Source organism: Mastigoproctus giganteus, chromosome 1 (genome assembly GCF_048544385.1).
Source record: "Mastigoproctus giganteus isolate SK-2022 chromosome 1, ASM4854438v1, whole genome shotgun sequence".
NCBI classification, from domain to species: Eukaryota; Metazoa; Arthropoda; class Arachnida; order Uropygi; family Thelyphonidae; genus Mastigoproctus; species Mastigoproctus giganteus.
Window position 1 is genome coordinate 227,226,411 of NC_143575.1, and position 27,226 is coordinate 227,253,636.

Below are 27,226 nucleotides of genomic sequence, written 5' to 3' on the forward strand. Positions count from 1 at the left end.
AAGTGGAGGAGAAGCGATCACTTCCCTGTGGTAACCTCGTTACACAGCGGGAGACCATGTCTTCCCTTCAGGTTACCACGGTGGAAGATTGATCAGGCTGACTGGACTGCTTCCAACATCAGACAAATTTTGATCTTAGCACAGTCAGTCAAGAGCCTATCAATGATGCAGTTAAGTACATCACAGAAAATATTGTCCAAGCAGCTGCGAATGCTGTTCCAAAAACATCTGCCCGGTTTCCACCATTTCCCAAACCTTGGTGGAATTCACAATGCACAGCAGCAAAAAAGGCTCAAAACAAAGCGTGGGGGATATTTCGCCGATATCCTACCACGACCAACCTTATAGCCTTTAAACGTGCACGAGCCAAAGCACGATATATCCGCCGTCAGAGTCAAAAGGAATCGTGGATCCGTTTTACATCATCTATTAACCAGTCTACCAACTCTAAGGTAGTCTGGGATAAAATCCGGAAAATGAAGGGAAAATATACATCCCACCCTTCTTCAATCCTAGATTATAATGGATGCGCTATTGCAGATCCAACTGCAATAGCCAATGCTCTTGGGAAACATTCTCTAACATCTTTGCAACATCCTCATACTCCCCAGAGTTCCTGGTCCTGAAACACAAACTGGAAAAACAAGCACTTAATTTTAAGTCCAAGGGCCTCTATCCCTACAACGGGCCTTCACTATAGAGGAACTGAAAAGAGCCCTCACTCTTTCCAAAGCAAGTGCTGTTGGACCAGATGGCATCCATTATGAAATGATTAAACATCTTTCACCAAAATCTATGGATTGTCTGCTCCTTCTGTATAACAGAATCTTTACTGAAGGGCAGTTTCCGGACTCCTGGCGAAAGGCAATCGTCCTTGCCTTTCCTAAGCCAGGAAAGGATCCAGAAGTCACCACCAATTATCGTACTATGGCTCTGACTAGCTGTCTGTGCAAAATCCTGGAGAGAATGGTCAATTCTCGTTTAATATGGTATTTAGAATCAAATGACCTTCTCTCCAGCATCCAGTGCGACTTCCGAAGGAACCGGTCCACTTTGGACCATCTTATTAGATTGGAAGCATCCATCCGGGATGCTTTCCTAAAACGCGAACACTTGGTGTCGGTGTTCTTTGACATGGAGAAAGCGTATGACACAACTTGGAGATTTGGCATTTTAAAAGATTTACATAGCCTAGGCCTAAGAGGGCATCTTCCCTTTTTTATTCAAAACTTTTTAGCCAATCGATCGTTCCAAGTTCGTGTGGGATCCTCACTCTCTCGCTCCTTTAGCCAAGAGGAGGGAGTACCACAAGGATCAGTATTAAGTGCCACGCTTTTTGCCATCAAAATAAATTCCAACACAGAACAACTTCCTCCAACTGTAAACAGTGCCCTCTATGTTGATGACTTTAGCATTTTTTGCCAGTCGTGCAACATGAGGGTTATTGAAAGACAACTGCAGAAAGCCATCGATAGTCTGAATTCCTGGGCACTTGCTAATGGCTTCAGGTTCTCGCCGGAGAAGACCGTTTGCGTACACTTTTGTCGCAAGCGTAATCTTCATCCTGAACCTGAATTAAGGCTCGGACAAAATGCTATTCCAGGAGCAGCGAACACAAAATTCTTGGGACTCATATTCGATAAAAAATTGACCTTTTTGGATCATATTCGCCAACTCCGCACAAAGTGCACAAGAGCCCTTAATATGCTCCGCTCGCTCTCCTCCTTATCTTGGGGTGCAGACCGATGCACCCTTCTATGGCTTTACCGTGCACTTGTGCGATCCAAATTAGATTATGGATCCCAAGTATATTCTTCAGCCAGAGACAGTGTACTTCGATGGCTGGATCCTGTCCATCATCAGGCTATACGTATCGCTACTGGAGCATTTCGAACATCTCCTGTCCAGAGTTTATACGTCGAAGCAAACGAACCACCGTTATCGTTTCGACGTAAGCAGTTGTCTTTAAAGTACGCTTTAAAACTGAAATCCCTGCCAGACCATCCTACGTGGCCCTTCGTTTTTGAGCCACGATGGGAAAACTTGTACAATACCCGTAAGACTGCCAATCGTCCTTTTGGTATTCGTCTCCAAGAGCTACTCAATGAACTTAATATCAAGGTAGACAAGGTTGCCCAAACATCAAAGCAACCCTTTCCACCCTGGCATGCTCGTGTCCCGGCATGCGACTTGTCGCTTAGAAACTGGGGAAAGTCGGACACTCCATGTGTCTACCTGCAGCTTTATTCAGCACACCGAACTGAATATTCCGACTTCGCGCCAGTCTACACACACGGTTCGAAGTCAGAATCATATGTGGGATCTGCTGCTGTCTTTACAGACAGCACTATATCAGAGCAGATTCCCTCTGAATGCAGCATATTTACTGCAGAGCTGCACGCTGTAGAGTTAGCCTTGGATCATATTAGTAAATGCCAATACCAACGGTTCATTTTATATTCCGACTCTCTTAGTATGTTACAGGCTTTAATATCTGTGAGGTATAATCCTCATCCAGTTCTGTCTAGCATTCAGCAGATTCACGTTCTCCATGAACGCGAATATGACATCCGCTTCTGCTGGATTCTCAGCCACATTGGGATTAGGGGAAATGATTTGGCTGATGCTGCAGCCAAATCAGCAATTCCCAATAATAACCGCTGCCTGTTAGTCCCCTATACAGACTACAGGCAAATAGTACATCAAAAGATACATTCCCAATGGCAGGATTCGTGGAATAGACAGACTGCGAATAAATTATATCGTATAAAGCCTGTAATTGAACCGTGGCAGTCTAGTCTGCGCAGGAATTGTAAGGAGGAAGTTGTTCTAGCTCGTCTCCGCATAGGACACGGTCATCTTACACATTCTTTTCTGCTGAGGGCAGATGACTGTCCTATGTGCGAGAACTGTGGCACAGTTTTATCCGTGAGACACATTTTAATTGATTGTCCAGATTTTAGAAATATCCGTTTTACTGCTTTTAATCATCTGACTGAGCCGTTTACACTCAGTCAGATTTTATCCGACAATGACAATGTGTCTGCTGTTTTTAGCTTTTTAAAATCAATAAATATTTTTAATCGAATATAAAATTTACATTTTTCCTTTAAATATTTGTTATACCTTTGGACATAGTGACCTAACTAATTAGATCACTGAAAGTTTAAACTTTTTTATAAATGACATGGTCTTGGCGCATTATAGCCTTAGTAGCTAATGCGCCAAAAAAACCAAACCAACCAACCAAGCCTTGGGCATTAGTCCCTTTTTCCAAATATTGGATGACTGCACAGTGACTAATTTTTCTCCATCTTTCCTCGTTCTCACACAACTTTGTTGACTTCGGGACCTGTAGTAGTAATAATAATAATAATAGACATTATTGAAACTATAAAATTTTATTGGTTGCTATTTGAAGTGATACATTCAAGTACAGACATTTTTAATACTTAAGAACTACCCTTTCATCTTCTTCAGCTGGGTTAACCTCCAAGGTTTTTGGCTGCAAGCACAATCTTTCTCCATTCTTTTCTTTCCTTCACTCGATCTGTCCAGTCTGTTATTCCAAGCTTCTCTAGGTCCTGTCGCACGTTGTCCTTCCATCGTTGACGGGGACTCCCTCTTGGTCTTTTACCTGCTGGTATATATTGGTATGCCTGTTTGATTACACTGGAATTTTCCATTCTTTCAATATATCCTAACCATCTAAGTCGCATCGCTGTCATTTCGTAAACAATCAGTGGTGACTTATAATTTCGGTAGAGTTCTATATTATGTCTCCTCCATTCTTCCGTTTGGTTGTCTTTGATGGGTCCAAATATCTTTCTAAGTATTTTGTTTTCAAATCGTTGCAACATATTGTCATCATGAATAGTTGTGTTTCAGGTTTCTGCTCCGTATAGCACTGTGCACTTATATAAAATGGACTTATATAAAATCTGCATTTTATATAAGTCTATTTTAGGTAAAATTTTAGAGGGCAGAAGATGCGGAATTGAAAAATATGCTCTATTTCCTGCCTGTATTCTAGCCTTAACGTCTATGATGGTATTACTTTCGTTATTTATCGTTGAGCCTAGGTATTTGAATGAGGTTACATTTTTAAAGTTCAAATTATCAATTATAAAATTTATGTCTTGGTTGTTATCACTTCTTGCGACTTTTAAATATTCAGTTTTTTTTTCTTGGATAATTTGGAGTCCAGTTTTTCCATCAGCTGTTCTTAATTTTTTAAACGTATTTTTTACATTATCCGGATTGTCGTTAACTAGATCGATGTCATCTGCAAATCCCAGGATCGTTGTTCTGTTTGTATCCTCTTTGTTTATTTTCCTGATACATTTCTCTAAAACAAGATTAAAAAGGATTGGTGAAAGGACATCACCCTGTCGTAAATCTGTTGTGATATTGAATGCTTCTGATTTGGTTCCATTAGAAAGAATAATACCTCTACTACCATCCATGCACATCTTTATCAGATTTATCAATTTTTGTGGAATACCAAAATCTTTTAGAATATTCCATAAGCTTTCTCTTTGGATACTATCGTAGGCTTTTTTTTTTAAATCGATAAAATGGTCACGTACTGGTTGATTGTATATTCCCATTTCTTTTCCAAAATTTGTCTTAAAATAAAGATTTGGTCTATAGTAGATCTATTCCTTCGAAATCCTGCTTGGTATTCGCCTATGTTATCTTCAGCAAATGGGGTAATTCTTTTTAGTAGGATGTTTGGTAGAATTTTGTAGCATGAAAAGAGTAACGACATTCCTTGGTAGTTACGACATTCCTGTATATCTCCTTTTTTATAAGTTGGTAGTATTAGTGAGTCCTTCCATTCCGCTGAATTTCTTCCATTTCCCATATTAATATGATTAATTCATATAGTTTTTTAGCTGGAGTTTTCCCTCCATTTTTAATTAATTGGGGCAATTCCATCCAGGCCTGGAACTTTAATTTTTAACAGTTCAATGTTTTCTTGTATTTCTTCCAAAGTAGGTATAGGTGTTTCTACATCACAAGTATTTTATACTCCGGTACGACAACCAAGTCAGTAGCGTTTACAATAATTCGTCAATACCAATACTTATCGTATTTAGTAGTCACGGGCTTGAACCCTGGCCCACTCAAGGAACGCGTGCTATGCATTCTCGCCCGTGACCACTCGACACGTCAGGCCTGTAACTGGCTCTGCCCAAAGGTTAAGTTAGGCGTTTCACAATTTAGCAGTTGACTAAAGTATTCTCTCCATCTTTCAGTAATTGTGTCATCAGTAGATGGTATCTGGTTGTTTTTGTCCTTGATTATAGTAGTCGGTATTTGGGTTCCTGATTTTTTAACTGCTCTATAGAATTTCCTTTGATTATTTGAAGCGTGTTGATTTTTAATTTCCTTCAGTTGGTCTTGTTGAAATTGTCTTTGTTGTCTAATTACCTTTCTAGTTTCTTTACAGCTGTCTCTGTATCTTTGTTCAGCTTCGTTATCTAATGGATTTTGGAGCCACTTTAGTCTGTTCCCTTTCTTTTTGTTCACAGATATCGTTAAACCAGTTATTTTTCTGTTTTCTTTGGATTCCAACGTATTTTCCGCTGTTTCTTGGATGCTACTTTTAATGTAATAATTATTATTATTAGCCATATAGTGCAAGGAAGCCTGAGGCTTATGCTGCACCAGCCAAAAAAAAAAAAAAAATCTGAATTACCGAGAGAGAGAGAAGGGAATCACCAAGAAAAAGAAGAATAATGATATTCAGCTCAGGACTCTGGGTGTGCCAAGCCCATACTCACCAGATGTGAGCCCCTGGGGTTTCCAATGTTCTACGTCTTGGCCCATTCCATTTCCTTGGACATTAAGTTTTTGTTCTAGTTCTCTTATGTAGTTCTTTTTAACTTCTGTTAAATTTAATTTATTTATATTAAATCTCTTTTGTTTCATACTGCTTGTGAAAAATGCCTTATGTAGCTTCTTACGGACTGAATATTGTTTCTGTGTCTTCTATTGATTAGGATAGGATATATTTGGTTAAATGTTAGACTATCTGGTGATTTCCAGGTTTGTTTTAGCATTAGTAGAGGCATACGATAAATAGAGGCATACAAGAAAACAAGCTTATGCAGCATCAGCCAAAAAAAAAAAAAAAAAAAAAAAACCCCGCTCCCATTTCACCCATCCGTTCGTTCCAGATACTTGTCCAGTTCAGCCTTAAATTTATTTAGGCTATGAACTTCCACAACAAAAGATATATATATATATATATAGAATCACATCAGCATTGAGCATGCTCAAATCATTCAAGACTTTATACACCTCAATCACATCACCTCGCAGGTGCCTAGTCTCCAGACACTGTAATCTGCAAAACTTGAGCTTTCTTCTTAAAAGCAACCCTTCGTTCCATTCACTAATCTTGTTGCCCTTCTCTGTACTCGTTCAACAGCTATACATCCTTCTTAAAATGAGGCCTCCAGACCTGTATACAGTACTCAAGGTGTGGCCTGACTGCCTTATACAAGGGATTAATCACCTCCTTATTCCTGCTAGAAAAATTTCTGTATATCATTGACAAGACACCATGAGCTACTCTTGCAGACCGTCTGCACTGCTCAGAAAAATTCATATCTGCCTGCACAATTACCCCCAGGTCCTTTTCGTTCTCTGTCAGTGTAGTACCATAGTTGATACGTTACTCTGGGATTACTGCTTCCAATATGTAGTACTTTACATTTGTCGATGTTAAACTTCATTTGCCACCTCTCAGCCCATCTGCTCAACTTTTCTAGTTCCTATTGCAGCAGCATACTGTCATTAGTATCCTTAACAACCCTGCAAACCTTCGTATCGTCTGCAAACTTGGACATTAAGCCTGATATACCATCATCAATATCATTTATAAATACAGAAAAACAACAATGGACCCAACACTGAACCCTGAGGGCCTCCACTAATAACATTAGTCCACGAAGAGCAGTGTCCATTGATTACCACTCTCTGTTTTCTCCCACTGAACCATCCCTTTATCCATAGCAGTAGTTTGCCTCCAATGCCACACTGCTCCAATTTGTGCAACAGTATCAAAAGCCTTTCTAAGATCCAAATATTTTATATATATATATATATTCTTTCTCATTAACGTTGTACTACAAAGTATCATATTTTTTGAGATTGCCAAATTTATAAGTCTGAGTCCATTTTTCCATTTGAGGTTTCATGTAGGCTTTGTTTTCCTATGGTTGGTCTGAAAATATCATCTTTTCCAATTTTTGCGTTAAAATCCCCAAGGAGTACAATAATATTATTTTTTTGGGGGGAAGAATCTATGAGGGTTTAGAAGAATCGTTTCTTCTAAACCCTCATAGAATTCGCCTTTTTCTTCTTTCTCTGTAATTTCTATTGGCGCATGTGCATTTATTAATGTGAGGTTAAAAAGGTTTCGTCTTTAAGCTTATTTTGCTAATTCTTTCGTTTATGGCTTCGGAATTTTTTAGAGAGCTCCAGAGTTTTTTTTTTTTTTGTTAACTGCAAATCCAGTACCTACTTCGTGTTTATTGGAGCTAATCCCTCCATAGATAATCATGTAGTGGTCTTTCTTCATATTTCCTTCTCCTGTCCATCTGATCTCTTGAAGGGCCACAAGGTCCATTTTATAATTGTTAAGTTCATTGGTTAGCTCTTGAAGTGCTCCCGATCTATATCGGCTTCGAACATTCCATGATCCTAATCGTAGTCCATTATTCCAAGGCTTGGGTCGATTTCCATTAAAGTTGTCTGGTAATGAGGCTTTTGTGCTTGTTTCGTAACGAGAAAGGTTTTACAAGAGGAGGTTGTTAGCCTCCTGCTTAACTCCCAACCTGGACGGTCAGGGTGTCTCCCTTAGTCTGGTCCCTCACCTTCGACCTGTCCGGCTTGGGAGGCCCTATCGGTAGCTAGGCTACCGCTGGCATAGATCTAAGGGTCATTGTGGCACGCAAGCTCCCCCCACCCTGACAAGGTAGAGACACCATTGGGGGGGAACCTTCTCTTCCCTTCATATTGGGCAATAAATTTTTCAATCCCTTCTACCCCCCGTATTGAATGGGAGAAACAGAATGGTTATCAATGGACACTGCTTTTCTTGGTCTAATGTTATTAGTGGAGTGCCTCAGGGTTCAGTGCTGGGGTCATTGCTTCTGTTTTAAGTATTTATTAATGAAGGCATATTGGCTTAGTGTGTAAGTTTTTATGATAAGGTTGGCAGGATTGTTAATGAAAGTAATCAGGATATACTACTGCAACAGGATCTAAAAAAAATTAGACAAATGAGCTGAGAAGTCACAATTGAAGATTATTTTTAACATTGACAAGTACTGCTTTCAGGGTAGTAGAGAACGAAAAAACCTGGGATTGGGGGAATTGTGCATTCAGACATGAAGTTCACTGAGCAGTGAAGAAAGGACACCTCATGGGGTTTTGTCAACGATATACAGAAATTTTGCCAGCTGGGATAAGTAGGTAGGTGATTATGCCACTGTATAAGACAGGTTAGGCCATATCTCAAGTATGGCTTACAGGTCTAGATTCTCAATCTCAGGAAGGATGTGGTCAGTTGGAATGGATACAGAGAGAAGGGAAATGAGATTAGTGAGGACTTACAAAAGGTACCCTTACCAAGAAAGACTTCTGAAAACGGCAGTTTGAAAACCTGTAAGGAGATCTTATTGAAGTGTTTAAGACTTTAATAGATTGAGTAAGTTAAATTCTGATGGCATCCACCCCTTGCTCAGACAACATATGAGAGAACATAAACTTAGATTGTGAAGGATGGTTACAGAATAGATGTAGAAATTTGTCTTCAGCCAGCAGGTTGTTGATTGTCTGCACAAAATTCCTTTCGCTATTGTTGGAAGTGGTAGTTTGAATAAATTGAAGGAAGAATTCTTAGGGTGGATGGACAGGTGATATGGGAAGTGTTTTTGTTTATTTATTATTATTTTTTAATTTTATGGCGATGCTGTATAAGCTTGCTTTCTTGCATTGTTTGCCACTACTGATACTAATTTGAACTAGCATCTGTTATATTTCTAATGTGCCCATTTGGTTGTTTATAGTGCATATAGAGGTATTTTCTGGAAACCATAAAAAAATTTCAATAAACATCTATATTCGCGGTTGCATTATTAGTAGTAGTAGCATGTGATGTAAGAAAGCAAGCTTATAAAGCAACAACAACAAAAAACCCTTTCCTACATCATCTGTCCATCCCCTCCAACAATTTGTCCAGTTTCTTTCTTGAATGTATTCAAATTCACTTCCACAACAACAGATGCCGACCGGACTAGCCGAGTGGGTAAAGCACCTACCCGGCAACCCAAAGGTCGCGGGTTCGATTCCCGCCTCGGGCTTGGATCAAAGTACTGCAAAAACCTTGGGAGGTGCAATATGGCCACAGAAGCCGATGCGCCAACAACTACCAAATCAAAAAAAAAAAAAAAAAAACAACAACAGATGGAAGTTTTTCCAACAATCAGCCACCAGCTGGCCGATGGCAAACCTCGTACATGTATACTGTAACCATCCTTTCATAAATTTGAATTTATGTCCACTCGTGTGTAGTCATGAGGAAGAATGTAATCAGTAGGGTTCGGATTTTTATGATCTTAAAAATGTCAAAACATGATGAAAATATGTCATTAAATTTAAGGTCATATTTGGATGTGACTAAATAATTTACCTTTACGTATCGTATAAATGATAATATTTACTTTTTTTTTATTCTTTTAAAGTTGTACAACGACTTGTTATACAAAGTTTCTAACAAGTAATATAATGAAAATATCACAATTTGCAAGTTTTTTGTTTTTTTTTTTGAAATATAAACATTAAAAAATATATATTTTTTAAACATACAAAAACCAAAATGTATAGGCTAAGGTACTAGGCTACTAACACTTAAGTTGCTAAGTACTTTCCATCGCATTGCGATACCTGTATCCACTCCCAATGTTTTGCAGTTTATCTCCTTCTGTCATCTGCTAATATTCGCTTGTAAGCAGAGAAGGACCTCTCAACATCACAAGATGTGATCGGGGCAAAATTAAACGCCTTAATGACATCGGAAGCTAGAGGAAGTCCTTAAACGGCCGTATCCTCTAAAACTTGGGAAATTTTGCATATGCGAAAAGCATACCAAAGGAACCTCGTACAGAAATGATGAAGGAAACAAAACGGTACAGAGGGACTTCATTAAAAAAATGGCAACATAGCACTGACTGCCATGATATAGATGCATCACTGCGAAAGGTGAATCTAGCAACAGTTGCGTGATTAGTTTTATCCAGAACCTTTGATGCAAGGAGATACGATTTAGATCAGCGATTTCCAAACTTGGGGAGGCGCGGACTAGTGCAAAAGGAGGCACGAAAAGTTTTTAACAGAAATGTAATTTTCATAACATAACATATATGAATAAAAAAAATATATACATATAAATAAACTTTCATAACATAACATTAAATTTTATAACCTATTTTTTAAACATTTACCGCCACCTATCTCACTCTAACTAATTTAGTGCGTACTATGTATGACATATAAGTAGATTGCAGAGTATAGCATTAGTGCATGGTCGAAAATACGGTTTCAGCGGTGTGCGATTGTGTTTTTATTGTTTTTGGCGTGATTACTTACTGATAATAATCGTTAGTAATTTAGAAGTTGTATTTTTTAAGAATATAAACTTAATTCTAATATTTTTAGACGAATGGATAAATTTTTGACTAAATGGATAAATTTTTGACAAGAAAATCCACTAATAATGAAGATACTGATGCTGATACAAGTAAAGGTAGTGGGAATACAAGCAACAGGAAACAAGAAGGTAGAACTCCCAAGACAAGAAAATACGATTCGTCCTATTTATGATTAGGATTCACAAGTGTTATTATAGATGGCTTGGAAAAAACCAATGTTTGTTTTGTACGAAAGTTTTGTTTGCAGATAGTATGAGACCAGGCAAATTAAAACGGCACCTTAAAACTATACATTCTGAATACGCTGGTAAGCCCATAGAATTTTTTCAAAGAAAAGTAGATGAGTTTAATGAACAAAAGCAAACGTTCAAAAAAATAGTTTCTGTTCCATCAAATGCAATTCTAGCGTCTTACCAAGTTTCTTACAGAATCGCGAAATGTAAAAACCACACACAATAGGAGAAACTCTAGTTTTTCCAGCAGCTATTGAAATGGTTAAAATTTCAGCGAATCATATGCAAAACAGTTGCGACAAATACCGCTTGCTGATAATACAGTTGGCAGAAGAATCGATGATATATCTGAAGATCTTTGCGATCAGTTAGTTTCTCGACTGCGTACTTCGAAATTCGCCATACAAGTAGATGAGGTAACTGATGTAGCTAAAGATGCTCATTTAATTGCATATGTTCGATACGTTGCAGAAACTAATATAATGGAAGATATATTATTTTGCAACCCCATTCCTGGAAAGGCCACATCCAATGAAATTTTTAATATAATTGACACTTTTTTTGATGAGAACGACATAAAGTGGAATAACTGCTTTGGACTCTGTACTGACGGAGCACAGTCAATGTCAGGACACAAGGCAGGTCTTCAAGCATTAGTTAAAAAGAAAGCACCCGAAGTTATCTGGACGCACTGCATGCTTCACAGAGCAGCTCTTGTGTCAAAAAATATGAGCGAGGAACTTAACATTTTTACAAAAGTTACGAAAGTTATAAACTACATAAAAAACAGTCCTTTAAAAGTTAGGTTGTTTGCAAATCTGTGTGAAGATATGGAAGCTAATTATACCTCACTTCTATACTATTGCGAAGTGCGCTGGCTATCTTGTGCAAAAGTGATTCAAAGGGTGTATGAACTCAAAGAAGAGATTGCAATTTTTCTTGATGAAAATCATAATGAAGAGGCAAATTTATTTAGGAATGATAACTTTATTGTTAAATTTGCCTATTTGGTTGAAATTTTTGGAAAATTGAGTGTTTTGAATAAATCAATGCAAGGACCACAAATATATTCACTGATTCAAAAAGACAAAAGTGAAAGCATTTATAAAAAAAATTGGAGCTGTGGAAATCAAATTTACAAAAAAACAAGTTCGACATGTTTCCACTTTTAAATGATTTCTGCGCCAGAGTTAATATTGAAGCAAACAAAAATCTATTTACTGAACACTTGGATGGTTTGCTAATGCACTTTTCACATTATTTCGAAGATTTTGATTTTACAAAGTTCGCGTGGATACAGAATCCATTTGTCGATGAACAAGATGATGAATTTGGATTGACAATTAAAAAGGAAAAATTGATAGAATTATCATGCGATACTTCATTGAAACAAAAATTTCAGAGTGAAACCCTAGTTCAATTTTGGTTGAATCGAAGTGAAGAATATAATACTTTGTCAAGCAAAGCAATGCAAGTATTGCTGCCATTCGTAACATCATTTATGCAAAACGGGATTTTCTGCAATGGCTGCAATGAAATCCAAATATCGAGCCCGTTTAATAGTAGAAAAAGAGCTACGAGTAGTACTCTCCTCAATGACACCTAGATTCGATAAACTTTGTGCTAATAAACAAGCACATCCATCGCATTAAAAACAAAAATTTAAAAATGAATATATATATATATATATATATATATATATAGTAAAACCTTGTTATTATTCTGTCAATTGCGTTTTTGTTTTTGTTTTTTTTTTCATTTTTTGTATTAATACATTTTTTACCATTTAAAAATGTGTCTTTATTATTTTATGAAATAAAGGGGGGGGGGAGGCGCCACGATTAGATTTTTTTTAAAAGGGGTGCATAGTAACATAAAGTTTGGAAACCACTGATTTAGATGGTTCATCTGAATCAAACTTTCCAACAATAAAATTAGCTATATCCTTCATACTCCGTAGTTTCATCAACTGAACCCCACACACACAGCTGTTTCCAATATCTTCGCGAATATTGTTTAGACACTGCAAGTAATAAGTAAATAAATTAAAATATAGCCTACACATTCAGTCTTTTGGATTTTATTAAATAATGAATTATTTAATAAAATCAATGAGAGCATACCGATTTATAGCAGTCCTCAGGGTAATTTTTCCGTAACTTTGATTCCTCAGGAATTTTTCGGGTGCGGTATCTTTCCAAGAAGATTTTGAAGACCGGATTGTTCACTTTGTTCCAAGGAATATTTGCGGCAACCATTGCTTGGCATAAATCGGTAAAGAATTGATCTGGTGTTTTTTGGTTTTCTGCAGTAAGCAGCTGCTGTGTAGTACGCACCCCTGAAATTCGCCTCCTTACGTTCGCTTCATGCAAAGCAGTAACGTTATGCTGTTGTAATTGGGATACTTTCGCGCACGGAACTTTAAAAATGTATTTATATATTTATTTAAGATTATTTATAAAAATTATTATTATTTTCCGATTTATGTGAAAAAACTAAATATGCATGAGCATTAAATTTGCAATGTCCATATATCGAAGCATCCAAAAATAAAAATTATGATAGATCTATTACCAGGTAATTAATTAATTTACTTAAATAAACTAAATGCAGCAAGGCATAATATTTAAGATTCTATATAATATCGGTGTAGATACACCATAGATTAAGAACAACTTAAAGAACAACTACGATAGTAGTGTGAAAGGCATCGTTTCGTCTGTATCTCATTGTGTTCTTCCTTCAAAACGAGTTGCTTATGTATTGCACTACCTCGAATAAGCAACGCTTCACTAATAGAGAAAACTATTGTTACTTGTCTTACAGCCACCCACCGATGAAAAGCCAACTAGCTTTGAAACGGTGTCGTCTGGGCGATGGTACTCACTGATAATAAGTGATAATAGTCTTCTCTGTTAGTGAAGCGTTACTTATTGGAGGAAGTGCAATACATGGCCATCTCTCGTTGTAAAGGAAGAGCACAATATGAGATCACACGAAATGATGCCTTTCACGCTACTTATCGTAGTTGTTCTTTAAGAGTTATCTATGGTGTATCTACACCGATATTATATTTATTAATTAATTCACGTACCTCCTTTATGGCACGCATTGCAATATATTATTTTTCCATCCGTTTGGTACGTGTCTTTAGACTCTTCTACAAAAGAAATCCATTTTCTAAAAAGCTCAGTTTTGCTCGATTTTGGCTTCATTTCGGCAACAGCTGCAGTTTCGACTGTATAAAATAAATTGAACTAATAATTCGAACTCAGTAAAGGCGAAACATAGCTAAAATTACACTACGGTGTCGTTGTGAGTGAGTAAAGAGACAATCAAAATAACTTTGGTATTTAGTCGCTTGTGCCCACCCACGCTGTAATGTGAAATGATTAAATGTAAATTCCCACGGTTTTTTAGAAATATATTTTAAATCAATTTGATAAATAATTTGTCGATCATCGTACGACGAAATATGAAAGTTTTGTCAACAAGTATAAAATATATTTCTTATTTTTTGAAATTATGACTTTATGTGTAAAATATAATGAAATATGAAATTATAAACACGCTTCTTTAGGATCCTCAGACCATATAACATGGACACACTAAGTTTCATGCCTTTATGTAAACGAAAAATGAATATGATAATACATAAAAATTCCGAACCCTAGTCATCAGCCTTGAGCTTGCTCAATCCGTTCGAAGCCTTAAATACCTCAAACAAATCACCTTGCACGTCCCTAGTCTCCAGACGCTGCATTTTCTAAAATCAGAGCTCTGCGATAGGTTTAAAAATGTAACTTAGGTTATTTTTTTTAAATAAAAATTCGTTTAGTGGTTAACATTTTATTTTTTATAATGCATATAGTTGTACCAACTAGAGAAAAACAATTCGTCAAAGTTGTAACTGGGGTGTACCAATGCTTCTAGTGTCATTACTTCAACGTCACTTATGGGTGGAGTCACTTTAAATACGGAATCCGTTAACACGTTATCATTCAGGAAATGGCATAGTTATTTAATACGCTAACTGTATGTCGGCTTGTGTACCACAGAGAAGTATGTTACCACTTTGTGTTGTATACAGTGTGTGTACGTATAAGTGAATTACATCTGATTTTTATACTCTGTGAGAATACTGCAATGGCAGGGTTGTTAAGAACACTAATGACAGTACGCTGCTTTGCAACAGGATCTAGAAAAGTTGAGCAGATGGGCTGAGAGGTGGCAAATGAAGTTTAACATTGACAAATGTAAAGTACTACATATTGGAAGCAGTAATCCCAGACTAACGTATCAACTCTGTACTACAGTGGCAGAGAACGAAAAGGACCTGGCGGTAATTGTTCAAGCAGATATGAAGTTTTCTGACCGTGCAGACGGTCTGCAAGAGTATCGTGTCTTGTCAATGATATACAGGAATTTTTCTAGCAGGGATAAGGGTAGTTGGTTGGTGGAACAGACTTCCATCCTTTGCTGTGGAAGTTGATAGCCTAAATAAATTTAAGGCTGAGCTGGAGTGGTATTTGGAACGAACGGAGGGGTGAAATGGGAGCGGCTTCTTCTTCTTTTTTTTTTTTTTTTTTTTTTTTGGGTGATGCTACATAAGTTTGTTTTCTTGCATCAGATGCCTCTAGTAATGCTAATCCCCGTATCTGGCTGTAAATGAATCGGAAAGGGATATAAAAGAATGAGGTAGATCATTTGAAAGCAGATAAATGCAACCTAAGTGAATCGGTTTTGGACGATTTTTATGAAAGGGTATATGAAGAGAATACTCCTTCGATTTTTATAATATTAATATTGATTTTTATACAGTGGCAAGGGGGAAGAGTACCTCTTCGCCCCATCATGCACTTCTGTTCAAATCGGCAAAGTGAAAAAAAAAAAAAAAAAAAAAATCATTCACTTCTCCAATTTTTAAACAAGGACAAAAGTGGTGGGGGGGGGTACTATTTTATCCATATATCACTTCTGTATACCTTTCTGATTCACTAACAGCGAGATATGGGAGGAGTATTCACTACATATGCTTCCTTTTATAAAAATGGAAAACTTAGATTGCCATATCTGCATTTAAATGGTCTATTGTATATACTACAAACGTGGTATATACAATCGACCCGTTATGCCAGGTGTTTTACCATTGGCTGGTGGACAATAGCCTTGGAGAGACGGGGCCCACATCGAAGTTCGGTTTCATCCCCCAGAGCCAACAATAAAATAGAATCAGTGTCAGATTATTTATAGGATATTATGCTTTTGACTGTATTTACAATGAATTAATAAAGATATTTATATTCATAAAGATATTCTTGACTTTATTTACAACACGTTCATAAAGACATCGTGCTTTGAACATTATTTACAGTATATTGAGCATTATTATGCTGCCCTTATTAATGTGCACTTTGCCTGGCCAAGGTCAAGCTCTTAAGGATCTGTCTTCGGTACCTCCGATCCTTCGCATAGGTCGCCATCAATTGAATGAATTATGGGGAGCAACTCCCTGGGAAGAAAGCGGTCACTGAGCGCTAGTCTGTTACACTGAGCTGTGAGCGTGGGAGCTGACCTCAGTCCGGGTAGAGGGATCCTCCAGCCACACAGTTCCCAGATGCTTGGCTCCGAGACCATTCCGGTTGTCATCTTGACAGTGAGAACAAGGCGTTTTTCAAATACAAGATCTGGAAGTCGGGCAAAATTAAGTGACATCGCCATCGCAGTTGTCCTTTGCTGGGGTGGACGACGATGTTTTTGCGTGATCCAACGAAAGAGCTAGTATTCGGCGGAGTACACGCGCTTGATGTTGGTAGGGGCCGCAGACCCCAAATTTCCGAGGCATATAATACGACGGAGTATACTGAGGTGTATATGTACCGACTACTTCAATTCTACTCAGAGGAACCCTTCAAATAAGCAGGCCGCCGCAGATTAAAATTGCTGGTAGAACCATCAAACTGAAAACTGAGATGAAGTACCTTGGGGTAATTCTCGACCCCAAGCTCACGTTTTACCCGCATATAGATTACCTTCATCGCAAAGTCAGAAACTACACGGCAATGGTAGTGAGGATCAGCAGGTCTGACTGGGGCCTAAATCGCCGCTCACTGCAAATGCTATACAAAGCTGTATTTATTCCCACTATAACCTACTGTGCAGGTGTCTGGTTTCATCGTGCACTCATTGTTCGTAACCAAAGGAAACTCACCTCCATCCAGCGTAATATCCTTCTCACTATCAGCCGTGCCTGCTGCACAGTAAGCAACCCAGCGCTCCAAGTCTTGGCAGGAGTTCTCCCTCTAGACCTGCAGATAATTCGCAAAGGCGTGCACTACCGGCTCGCAAAGGGACTCCCTATCACCATCCTGAATTTCACTACAAACCCAGCGATCACCATCAAAGAAGAAAAAAAGCGCCTTGCAATCTACCTTGTTAACGCCTGGCAAAACAGATCGAATACCACCCTCAAAGGTTCCATCACTAAAAATTTCTTACCTGAAATAGCCCAGATCTACCCTAAAGCTCCAGCATGGTACAGCCCAAGGTTATATACCACTTTCCTGATACAGGTCATGGATCCATAAATCACAAACTTGCCTTTATGAACATCGTGGATGACCCTCACTGTCTTTGTGGCGAAAACGAAGACTGGGATCACCTATTCTATGTTTGCCCGCTCTACGAGGACCTGCGAACGTTACTCATATCAAAAATACATGCCTTACCTCGAGGAAACGAACATTTTCTGATCAATGAGGAAGACCAGTACCATTCTTTCTCTGCCTTCACCCATGATCTCTTCACCAGAAGATCACTGGTACAACGTCCTGGAACTGATGCACATTGATCAACACCCTTTCTCATATAGTGAACATCTTCACCTAGATTGTGGCCACTTCTAGCTACTGAACTTCCGCTTAGGTGGGAGAATTCCCACTCAACCTGCGGAGGATGCCTTTCCTTACCTCCTCCGTCGCTCTGTCTACACCTCTTTTCCTTTACCCTCTCCGGTACATCCTGTACCCTTTTTTTTTTTTTTTTTTTTTTTTAACTTGGTCTCTTTCCAGGAAGCTCAGGTGACCTGAAGGAGACTAGCCAGAGAATTATGGGCAGCCTGGCTACCTCCTAGTGGTGTGTGTGCGCGGGCAACGTGGGGTTCCACCAGGGGCCCTGCTGCCAAAAGCCAGGACACCCAACAGAACCCAGCACAATACTTCATTTACAACACAAAAAATTTTTCTGGCTTTCACAGTGATACTGGTTGTCTCCACAGAGTTCATATGGCGCAGATGTGGGGAACCACCGGAGGCGCCTTTCCCCCAACACTATGTACCGACGAGTTACATCCAGATTCCTAACGTGGAGTAGTTGTTTTGTGGTCCAGCGCATTTGACAGAATTTTGCTATAAGCTTGTCAATGTGTGGGTTGAAGCTCAGTTTATAGTCGAAGACGACTCCCAAGTCTGTATGCATCTTGACCACTGGGAAGGGAATGCCGTCTACAGAAGCTTGGATTTCAGTGGGTTCGCGCTTCATATCATAGTCGATTAGTTAACAGCCAAATATGGGAAAAGGAGTATTCCCTCATATATACTACTATAAAAATCTGCAACTGATTCATATACCATGTAAATTGATATCGTAACGACTGTAGTTATCGCTAATTTATATTATAATTTCTATTCTTAAACACACACACACGTGTGCGCTTCTTCCCTTTTAAATAATTAAGCGCCTGTTCTGTACCATTTGTTGAACTGATTCGATATTTATTTATATACGGTGCACACCGTTTATTGTAATTACGGATAATGTTATCACTTGTATGAAATTCCAAATAAACCAAATTTATGTTGGTTCGATTTTATTGTGAAATTTGGATGGCATGGCAAAAATCACTAAAGGACCCAAATAAAATTTCATTAATCTGTCGACTGCGAATCGAGTTGTTACATGCGGACGAATTAAGATGAAATGAAGACAACAGGCGCCATTATTCACTTGCTGACGCGCCTTAAAATAATAATAATAATAATAATAAAGAAACACGCACGCGTCTCTTTCAACCACAGATTGCCATTTAACTCAATATAGTTTTTTTTCCTTAATCTCTCGGCATACCAAATTATCAGGGCACATCGGTTGAATCAGTCAGGAATCGCCGAGCTTTTATATTAAGGCAAATTTTTGCCGGTGATTGCTAGGCAGAAATTTGGATCACTTCCTCATTTGAATCAAAAACTACCTTTCTTGTTGACAGAATGTAGTTCTTGTGGAATATCCTGGTATCTCCCCCCCCCTCCCCACACTATTGGGCTGCATAAAAAGGATGTGCTACTTATATTATGATGATCATCTAAGATCTATCTCACTGTCATCACTGAACAAGGATATCAACTTTCATTTGAATGGTGACTGATAAAGTTCATAGCTTTAAGCTCAAAAGGAGCCTGAAATAGTTTTTCATATTGATTTATCCTAATAATTAGCATTTTTTTTCAGTACAACTGTACTGAAAAAAAAAAAAAAAAAAAAAAAAAAAGGCTAGATGGGCATTTGTTTAAATATTCGTAAGAAATACTTTCAGATTGGCTCAATTTTGCTTTCATTCATGCGTCTCGGTAGCCAGGTGGAAAGGAGCAGTAGTGCGTAGCACATGCTTCTTGATTAGACTTGGGTTCGAACCCGTCACCACCAAATACGGAGGATGCGGAAAGGTCAAGGGAATGACCACCGCATATTCCCGGAGTAATATGGCCTTAGTTGCTAATGAGAGAGAGAAAATCTTTATTGCAACTAAATTAATACGATGTACATATATAGATTTAAGTAAAGTTGCAATTGTCCCATCACGGCCAACGGCCAGGGGCTCACATCAGAATAGATAATTATATAATAGATAATGCACATGGATAATAGATAATGCTCACATCAGGATATATGATGGATAATGCACATTCTAAAATTGAAGATGTAACATGTAAACATGTCATTACACTTCCTCACATTACACAGTATTAACTATATTTACAAGTGACATCGTACGGTTATATTTACAATAAAATTTACAATAAAATATGTCATTTACAATTTTATTTACAATAAAATATATAATATATATGAATGGCACTTCTCTGTCAAACGAGTTCTGTCGTGGCACAGGATAGCTTGGCAGATGGTGTGGAGGATTCACGAACTTGTTCTCATTAGATTCTGGGATTGGAGCGAGCTGCTAATACTTCTTTCCTGTGGGTTTTATTGCTGCAAAACTTCTGGAGGTCAGCGTCGAGGTGCTCTACTTCCGGTAGCATTTGGTTTGGGAGGAAGCGGTCTGAGATATGAAGCCTCCGATTCCTCGAGCGGAGCATAATGCTCCTAAAAACCAAACAGCAACAACAGCTTTCATTCATCTGTCTTTTTTATTATGGCTAAGGTGGCTTTTGAAGAGCTTGGTCCAGCCCCATTTCATCCAAACACATTTAATTACCGAAATACAGTGGATTCCGGTTATTTGGGCCATCGGTTAATCGGGACAGCCGGTTATTTGGAGACAATCTTAAAAAAACAGAACCCAATCGAGAAAGTAGCCAGGGACTACATGCAGTTTAATCAGGGCAGGAAACCGCAGCACTGGAGATTACGTCTTCGACCGTACCACGTGCTTCAGTTAAAATTCTGGAGGCCACAACCATAAAACAATTAGCAGTCACCTGTTTATTGGACTTTTCTGTTAGTGCGATCTTTCATAAACGGATAGTAAACTCGATCTTGTTGAATTTGCGATAATAGCGACAGCTGGAATTGTGTGTGTTATTATGGTGAAATGTTTTTACACTTCCATGAAATCTTCAATCATAAAAAAAATAATAATTTTCAGAATCTTCTCTTCATTCCTATTTTTAAAGCTTCGTAACTTGTTACTCCGTTCTCACTTGCGCGTATCGTGTTACTTGCAATTTGTGTGTGCCGAATTCTTTGTTATTGATTTCTTATCTTTTTTTTACTGTTTTAAATTTTAACTCCCACCCACAAATGTCAGTGAACAGAAATGTCAACTAGTTAGTATGTACATATTACAGTACGTATTAATTATTCCTGTTATTACGTATATTCTTCCGATTTTCACGTATCGTTTAATTTTTTAATTGGTAAGGTAATAAAGGGTAAATTTGTGCTTAATATAGCTTTACTTTTATAGCCTGTGGATAATATTCCTCCTATTTTCGCTATTAGAATCGCTTTTTTAATAGAATTAAAATTCAATTCACAAACGTGTGATCAGAGTGACATGCGCTTACACTTGTATAGTGAGCAGTACAGGCAGTTCTCGCTTTACGAGTTTTTTTTTTTTTTTTCTCAAGTATCAATAAAATCGAAAATATGAACATTAATTGCAAAAATGAATGCTAAACATTCATAAATACCGCATTTCAAACCACGTGCGTAGCTATACCAATACAGTGCACCCAGCTTTACAATATTAATCCGTTCTAGAGACACCATCGTATCGTAATGTGAACCCAATAACACATTGTTTTTTGGTAATTCGTTTCAAGATGTCGGAAGTTGAAATTTTCGCTGTATAACTAAGCCATTTATATCTCTAAAATGTCATTTTTAAGGGCATATAAAAGGTCGTGAGCGTGGTTTGTAATTTGTATTAGCTACCAATTCAAATCATTAAAATGCACTACACTTTCATCGTTATCATATGTTCCGTTATAAGAATCAATTTTAAATGCCTTTGTGATATTTTTCTAAAGCACATTTCTGGAGGTCACGACCATAAAACAATAAAAACAATTTGCACTTTCCGGTTTATTGGGTTTTTATGTTAGTGCAAGCAATTATAAACGGGTAGTAAACTCGATCTTCTTGCATTGTGAAAATACCGATAGCTGGAATTTGTTGTTTTTTACGTAATTATGGTGAAATGTGTTTCCCCTTTACTGAAATCTTCAATCCTATAAAAAACATAAATAAATTTTCAGAATCTTCTCTTCATTCCTTTTTTTTAAGCTTGTAAACTTGTTACTCCACGCGAATCGTGGTAGTTGCAATTTGTGTGTGCCGTTAAAAAAAAATGCTTATGCATGCAATCGTGAAATATATAATTAAAAGCGATTTATCTTGGAAACAAATGCCTCTTGAAACATTTCTGAAAAAGATTGCTCCTTGTGCAATAAACCAACAAGTGCCGAGCCAATAATGAGTGATCAACGAGTGTGCATTTAGTTGATGATGATAAAGAATAAACATTCTTTAACATTTGTAAGTAGTAAATAATTTCTCTATTACTTTAAATTGCTTGATTTTACAGGCTACGTTTTCATTTCTTTCGATAAATCAATCATTGTTTAAACAAACTAATTAGCTAACTAATTTCATTGTTGATAACGTAACCCCAATTTTTAACATTATATCTACGGGAAATAAATTCCCGCTTTACCAGTTTTCGCTTTACGAGCGCGCGCGAGGAACGAATTAACTCGTAAAGTCGAGAACTACCTGCACTTGACTATGGTAAGTCCATCGTAACGTAATTTGATTGTACAGTGAACCAATTGTAAAGCGGGGTCCATTGTATTTTTAACTATTTACGTGAAACTTCGGATAATTGGGGCAGTCACTTAGTCGGGCCAAAATGCACTAGTCCCGATGTGTCCCAAATAACCGGAATCGACTGTAGTTTCTGAACATTAAGTCGGTTTCAAATGACGTTTTCTGTGTGTTACTGCAATGTCCTCTAAATATTTGCATAGATGTAAATTTTCGTTAGTGTCTAGTACCTTTAGTAACAGTGTTTATTAGGCGCCTCCGTAGCCAGGTTGTAAGGAGCAGCAGTGCGTAGCACATGCTTCTTGATTAGACTGGGGTTCGAGCCCGTCACCACCAAATACGGAGGATGCGGAAAGGTCAGGGACTGACCACCGCATATCCCGGAGCAATATGGCCTTAGTTGCTAATGCTCCTAAAAACCAAACAACAACAACAACAGTGTTTATTAGAATAAAATTTGTTTATTGGAAATATTTAATCCAACAATGATTATTGGAATATTTTTTTTTCCTTCTCTAACACAGTTTGTTTTTCTTTTATGTAGGAACCATGAGGACTCAAGGGTGAAAAAGGTTGTGATGAACTTGCAATGGCTAAAGTCTTGGATCAGCCACCGTCAGAGCCAAGCAGTGACAATGAAGAAATTATTAGGCTCTTCCCCAGGTGTAGGCCTAAAATATCCAGTGATGTTAACCAGAATAAAGTTGTCAAGGACAGGAAGCCACCCTCTCCACATAGCAGCGACAGCACTGGGAGTAGTATAGATAAAGCTAATGATAACTATATCCATGAAGGAGAATGCCGTAGCTCGCCACTTGCTGCATCAGATATGAGTGAAACATCATCGTGTGAAAGGACTGACGAACTTAAGAACAATGGTAGGATGAATCAAGAAATTGCTGAAGATCATTCAGTTGTTAGTGGTTACAATTACTGTGATTATAATTCTATGCTGTGCAATTCAAAAGGTGACCATTCAATCTGTGATCAACAAGAGTATATGGATGATATGGTGTACGAGCCAGAGATGGATGTTGGACTTCCTATAGACTCTATACCAGAATTTCGTATTCGTGAAAGTCGTATTGAGATAGCAGGAGGTAGGGAAATATTTTCCAAAAGTCGTAGCAAGCCATCTAAGAAACGTCATGGTGATGAAATTGTCTATCATCGTTCTCGAACTTATGATCATTCGCATCCTGAATTCAAACGGTTCAGTGCGGATGTGATGTACGATGAGAAACTAAGACGGTATATGTATAATACGTGTTCTGATTCGTTAGATAAATCTCATATAGATACAAAATCTAATATTTTTCCCAGTAATTTAAGGACTGATTTGCTTATAAGGGAAGATAAATCTCATTTTCCAGAATCAAAGTGCAATGGACATTCCTCATCAAGTAGTACATCTCCTGGTAGAAACTGTCAAGATATTAGCAGCGAGCCAAGGGAGCATACTTTAACATCTGGTCATTTAGTGTACGAAACACCAGTTTATAATGCAGAAGTGGTTTACGATGATATTGGAGATCTAGTAAGTCAACAAAGTTTCGATTGCAGAGCTGGAATTTTGCAAGTGAAGTCGTCAGAACGAGATGGATTGCAAAGTTCGTCAGAGCATCATGCAGAAATTTTAGAGTCTCCAAATAGTGATAATGAAGAAGATCTTCAAACTGTAAATAAACCGCATATTGGTGCTTTAGCTGCCACATCACCCGAAGCAGAACATTGGAACTCTACACATGTGCAGATTTGTCAGGATGCCTCTCATAATTTAATACAAGAGGAGGAGATGGATACAGAATCGGAACCATCATCTCCTGCAAAACGTGGTATTGCTTGCTTAATTGGTAATGTGCCTATTGCAGAATACGAAGGGTCACCGCGACGTTATGGCCCTAGACCTGGTTATCCTCATAGAGTTGTTATGGAAACTGAAGAACATAATGAAAAGACACTTAATAGTACTTGTGAAGAATTACTAAAAGTAATTGTTGCTGATATTAACAATAGACATAATTCAGGTGCCTCACAGTCTTCAGATCATTTAGATTATTCGGGTATATCACAGACCAAAAGGATTAGTCAATCTGTAGATGAATCTATTAATATGAACTGTTTAGAATCAGAAATGAAAAGGGTGTTGGATTTAGAAAACGAAGAAACTGGGGAACTTGCAGAAATGAAGCCGCCAGTACAAGATTCAGATTTTAGTGAATTAGAATATAGACTTTATAGGGTGAATACTGGAAGTTCCTATATTGGACGACGTTTAGCTCATTCCTCGGGAATAGACAGTCAGGATAGCCCTAAACATTCAGAAGTTAAATTAGTCAATGGTGATGGGGGAGAAACACCTACACAGTTGGATGAACTTTCCTCTACACAAATAGTGCCTGAAGATGTTGTTTATTTACCCAATGAACAGGAATTGATGTTGCTACATGAACGAGTGCATCAACATACATTGCAAGTTAAAATGACTGAACATGACCGTGATTCAGTAAGTACGTATCCTGGAACTGAAGATCTTGGTGAAACAGAAGTGGGTGAACAGGTAGACCATACTCGGAACTTTACTTTGTCACCAGAAACAACAGACTGTGATAGCAACGACGTCGAAAGTGTTGTATCCTTAGAAGGTAGTTTAAACTCAGGAGGACGTTTAATGAGCAGTATGCCAGTTTTAGAAGATGGCCTTTCTAGTGGACATAGTAGTGAAAAAGAGGACGAGCCAGAATCAAGTGTGGATGAAGAAACAGCGGAAACGTGGATTGAAAGGAAACGACCTGGTGGTTATGAAAATCCAGCTACATTACTTATAAAAAAACAACTTAGGGAAATCGAAGATTTTGCCAAACGGGGAAATAAACTCGATCAACAAGAGAAAATTAACCATAGAGATTTAGAAGAATATGTGTGGAGACATCAACACGTTGCTTTGCCAGAGGTGGACCTTAGCTACTTTGATATACTTGGTAAGTCCTTTTTTGCTATTTTACATTAATTATGTAGTATTTAACAGACTTCAGTTTATTAAACTAAGTATATTATACTAAGAAATATGCAAGTAAGTTGCACACCAGGTAGCCAGCTTAGTGGAACTCCATTCTAATATTGTGTAGGCCTTGCCATCAGCAGGGATTCCATGAGATAATGGTAACTTTCTTTTGGCATACATTGATGTGGCCACACTAGGTACACCTACCTAATAGTGAGTAGGTTTACCCCCCCCCCATCCATAGAACTGCCAGGATTCGTTGTGCCACAGGGATGCTGTTCCATTTTGTCTCAACTGCTTCCCACAATTGTTGCAAATCAGATGGTTTCAGAACTTTTCTTTGTAGAACTCGTTCCACTTCAGCCCATAGATGTTCAACTGGATTGAGATCTGATGATTGGGAGGCTCCCGCAGCTGGCTGAACTCACTCGTGTTCCTGGAACTAATTTTGTACTGTTCCGTCCTTGTGACATGGCTCATTATCCTCTTGGGAAAACTTATTCACAGATGGATACATAGCCGCCTGGTGGAAACAATTTACGGGCAACCTGCAGAATCCAAATATTGCTCTACTCTACTAGTATCAAGGGGCTCAGTGTGCACCACAAAAATACCCCCCACACCAATATAACGCCCCTGTGGACTCTGCTGATTTCACCATATTCTGCTCCTCTCGTCAGCTTGAAAACATTAGGAGCTGGGATTCAGGCTAGGCAAAGTTTCTCCAGTCCACCACTGCCTAGTGTTGTATTCTTCATCACACGGTAACTGTACCCTCTTGTTTTTAACCAACAGGAGTTTACCTGGTTTTAGTGCATTATATGCACTCTTTTCATGCTCTGCTCTTGGTCTGGGACCTGTCCCAATGCTCTCTTCCCTTCTTCGGCCAGGTTGCAGGAGTTTTTTTCCCTCTAGCGATCTGCCCTGGGCTGGGGCTTCCCAGACCAGACCAGCTCTTATCTCATTCTCTAAGTGGTGTTTTTTTTTTAAACATGTTCTTTCTTTCCTATCCTCCTCCCGTGCAGGATGAAAAAGTATTATTTATTTATTTTTTTTCTTACTACCTTCCTTTTCATCTATCTTTATCCAGCATGAAAATCCCCTATACGGGATGATTTTTTTTTTACACGACACACACTGGCCTTACCTTGACAGAGTGTAAAAAACTGAACAGAGCAACAAGACGTAGATGAACTTTTGTTCTACGAGCTGCCCATTCATAAAACACAATACAAATGTTCCTACACATTATGCGGTCTGCACCCATGTAGGCAGCCATAAGTGTTACCCTTCTCGCAAGTTTAAAACTACGTGCCACACACAGTTTCACATTGACTTTTGAAATAACCGTTCTTTAGTAATATTCAATTTTTCTGTATTGCTTTCTTGTGGGTGTTTTCTGCAGCTTTCTCGCCATTTAACAATATCAGTGTAATAATTGTTGGTTTTGAATTTCAATTACTAAATGTAAAATTAAATTTAATTAAACTAAATATATAAACTTTGACGACAAATTAAATTCTATTTTGAAAAATACCTGGTTAGTAACCGTCCTTCCAACCTCTTCCAGCGAGAACCCATGTGGGCTGCAACCTTCAGTATTTTATAGCTAAAAATGATTGGACACTCCTAGGTCTATCGACTGTGTGGGTGATAGAGGAAATAGAGAAGCGATCAGAGCTTTTAGAATCATTTTATGA

The 27,226-nt window shown here is 38.1% G+C and overlaps 2 protein-coding genes across 6 annotated transcripts in view; one reads left to right on the plus strand and one right to left on the minus strand.

Annotated features, from left to right (window-relative positions):
- LOC150091569 (uncharacterized) overlaps positions 1-27,226 on the plus strand; it is a 322,811-nt gene that overhangs the window by 35,541 nt on the left and 260,044 nt on the right. For all 5 annotated transcript variants that reach the window (XM_090376203.1, XM_090376217.1, XM_090376221.1 and 2 more), the window contains exon 2: positions 23,067-25,503. In XM_090376203.1, the coding sequence (XP_090232329.1) occupies positions 23,112-25,503 (2,392 nt within the window). In that variant the 5' untranslated portion in view covers positions 23,067-23,111. The remainder of the gene's footprint in view (positions 1-23,066; positions 25,504-27,226) is intronic.
- LOC150091570 (uncharacterized) lies at positions 3,486-3,860 on the minus strand. Its single transcript, XM_090368974.1, has one exon. The coding sequence runs from the start codon at positions 3,858-3,860 to the stop codon at positions 3,486-3,488; it is 375 nt and encodes a 124-aa protein (XP_090225100.1).

Coding starts and splice junctions, on each gene's coding strand:
- LOC150091570 (XM_090368974.1), bottom strand. CDS start 3,860: ATGTTGCAACGATTTGAAAACAAAATACTTAGAAAGATATTTGGACCC.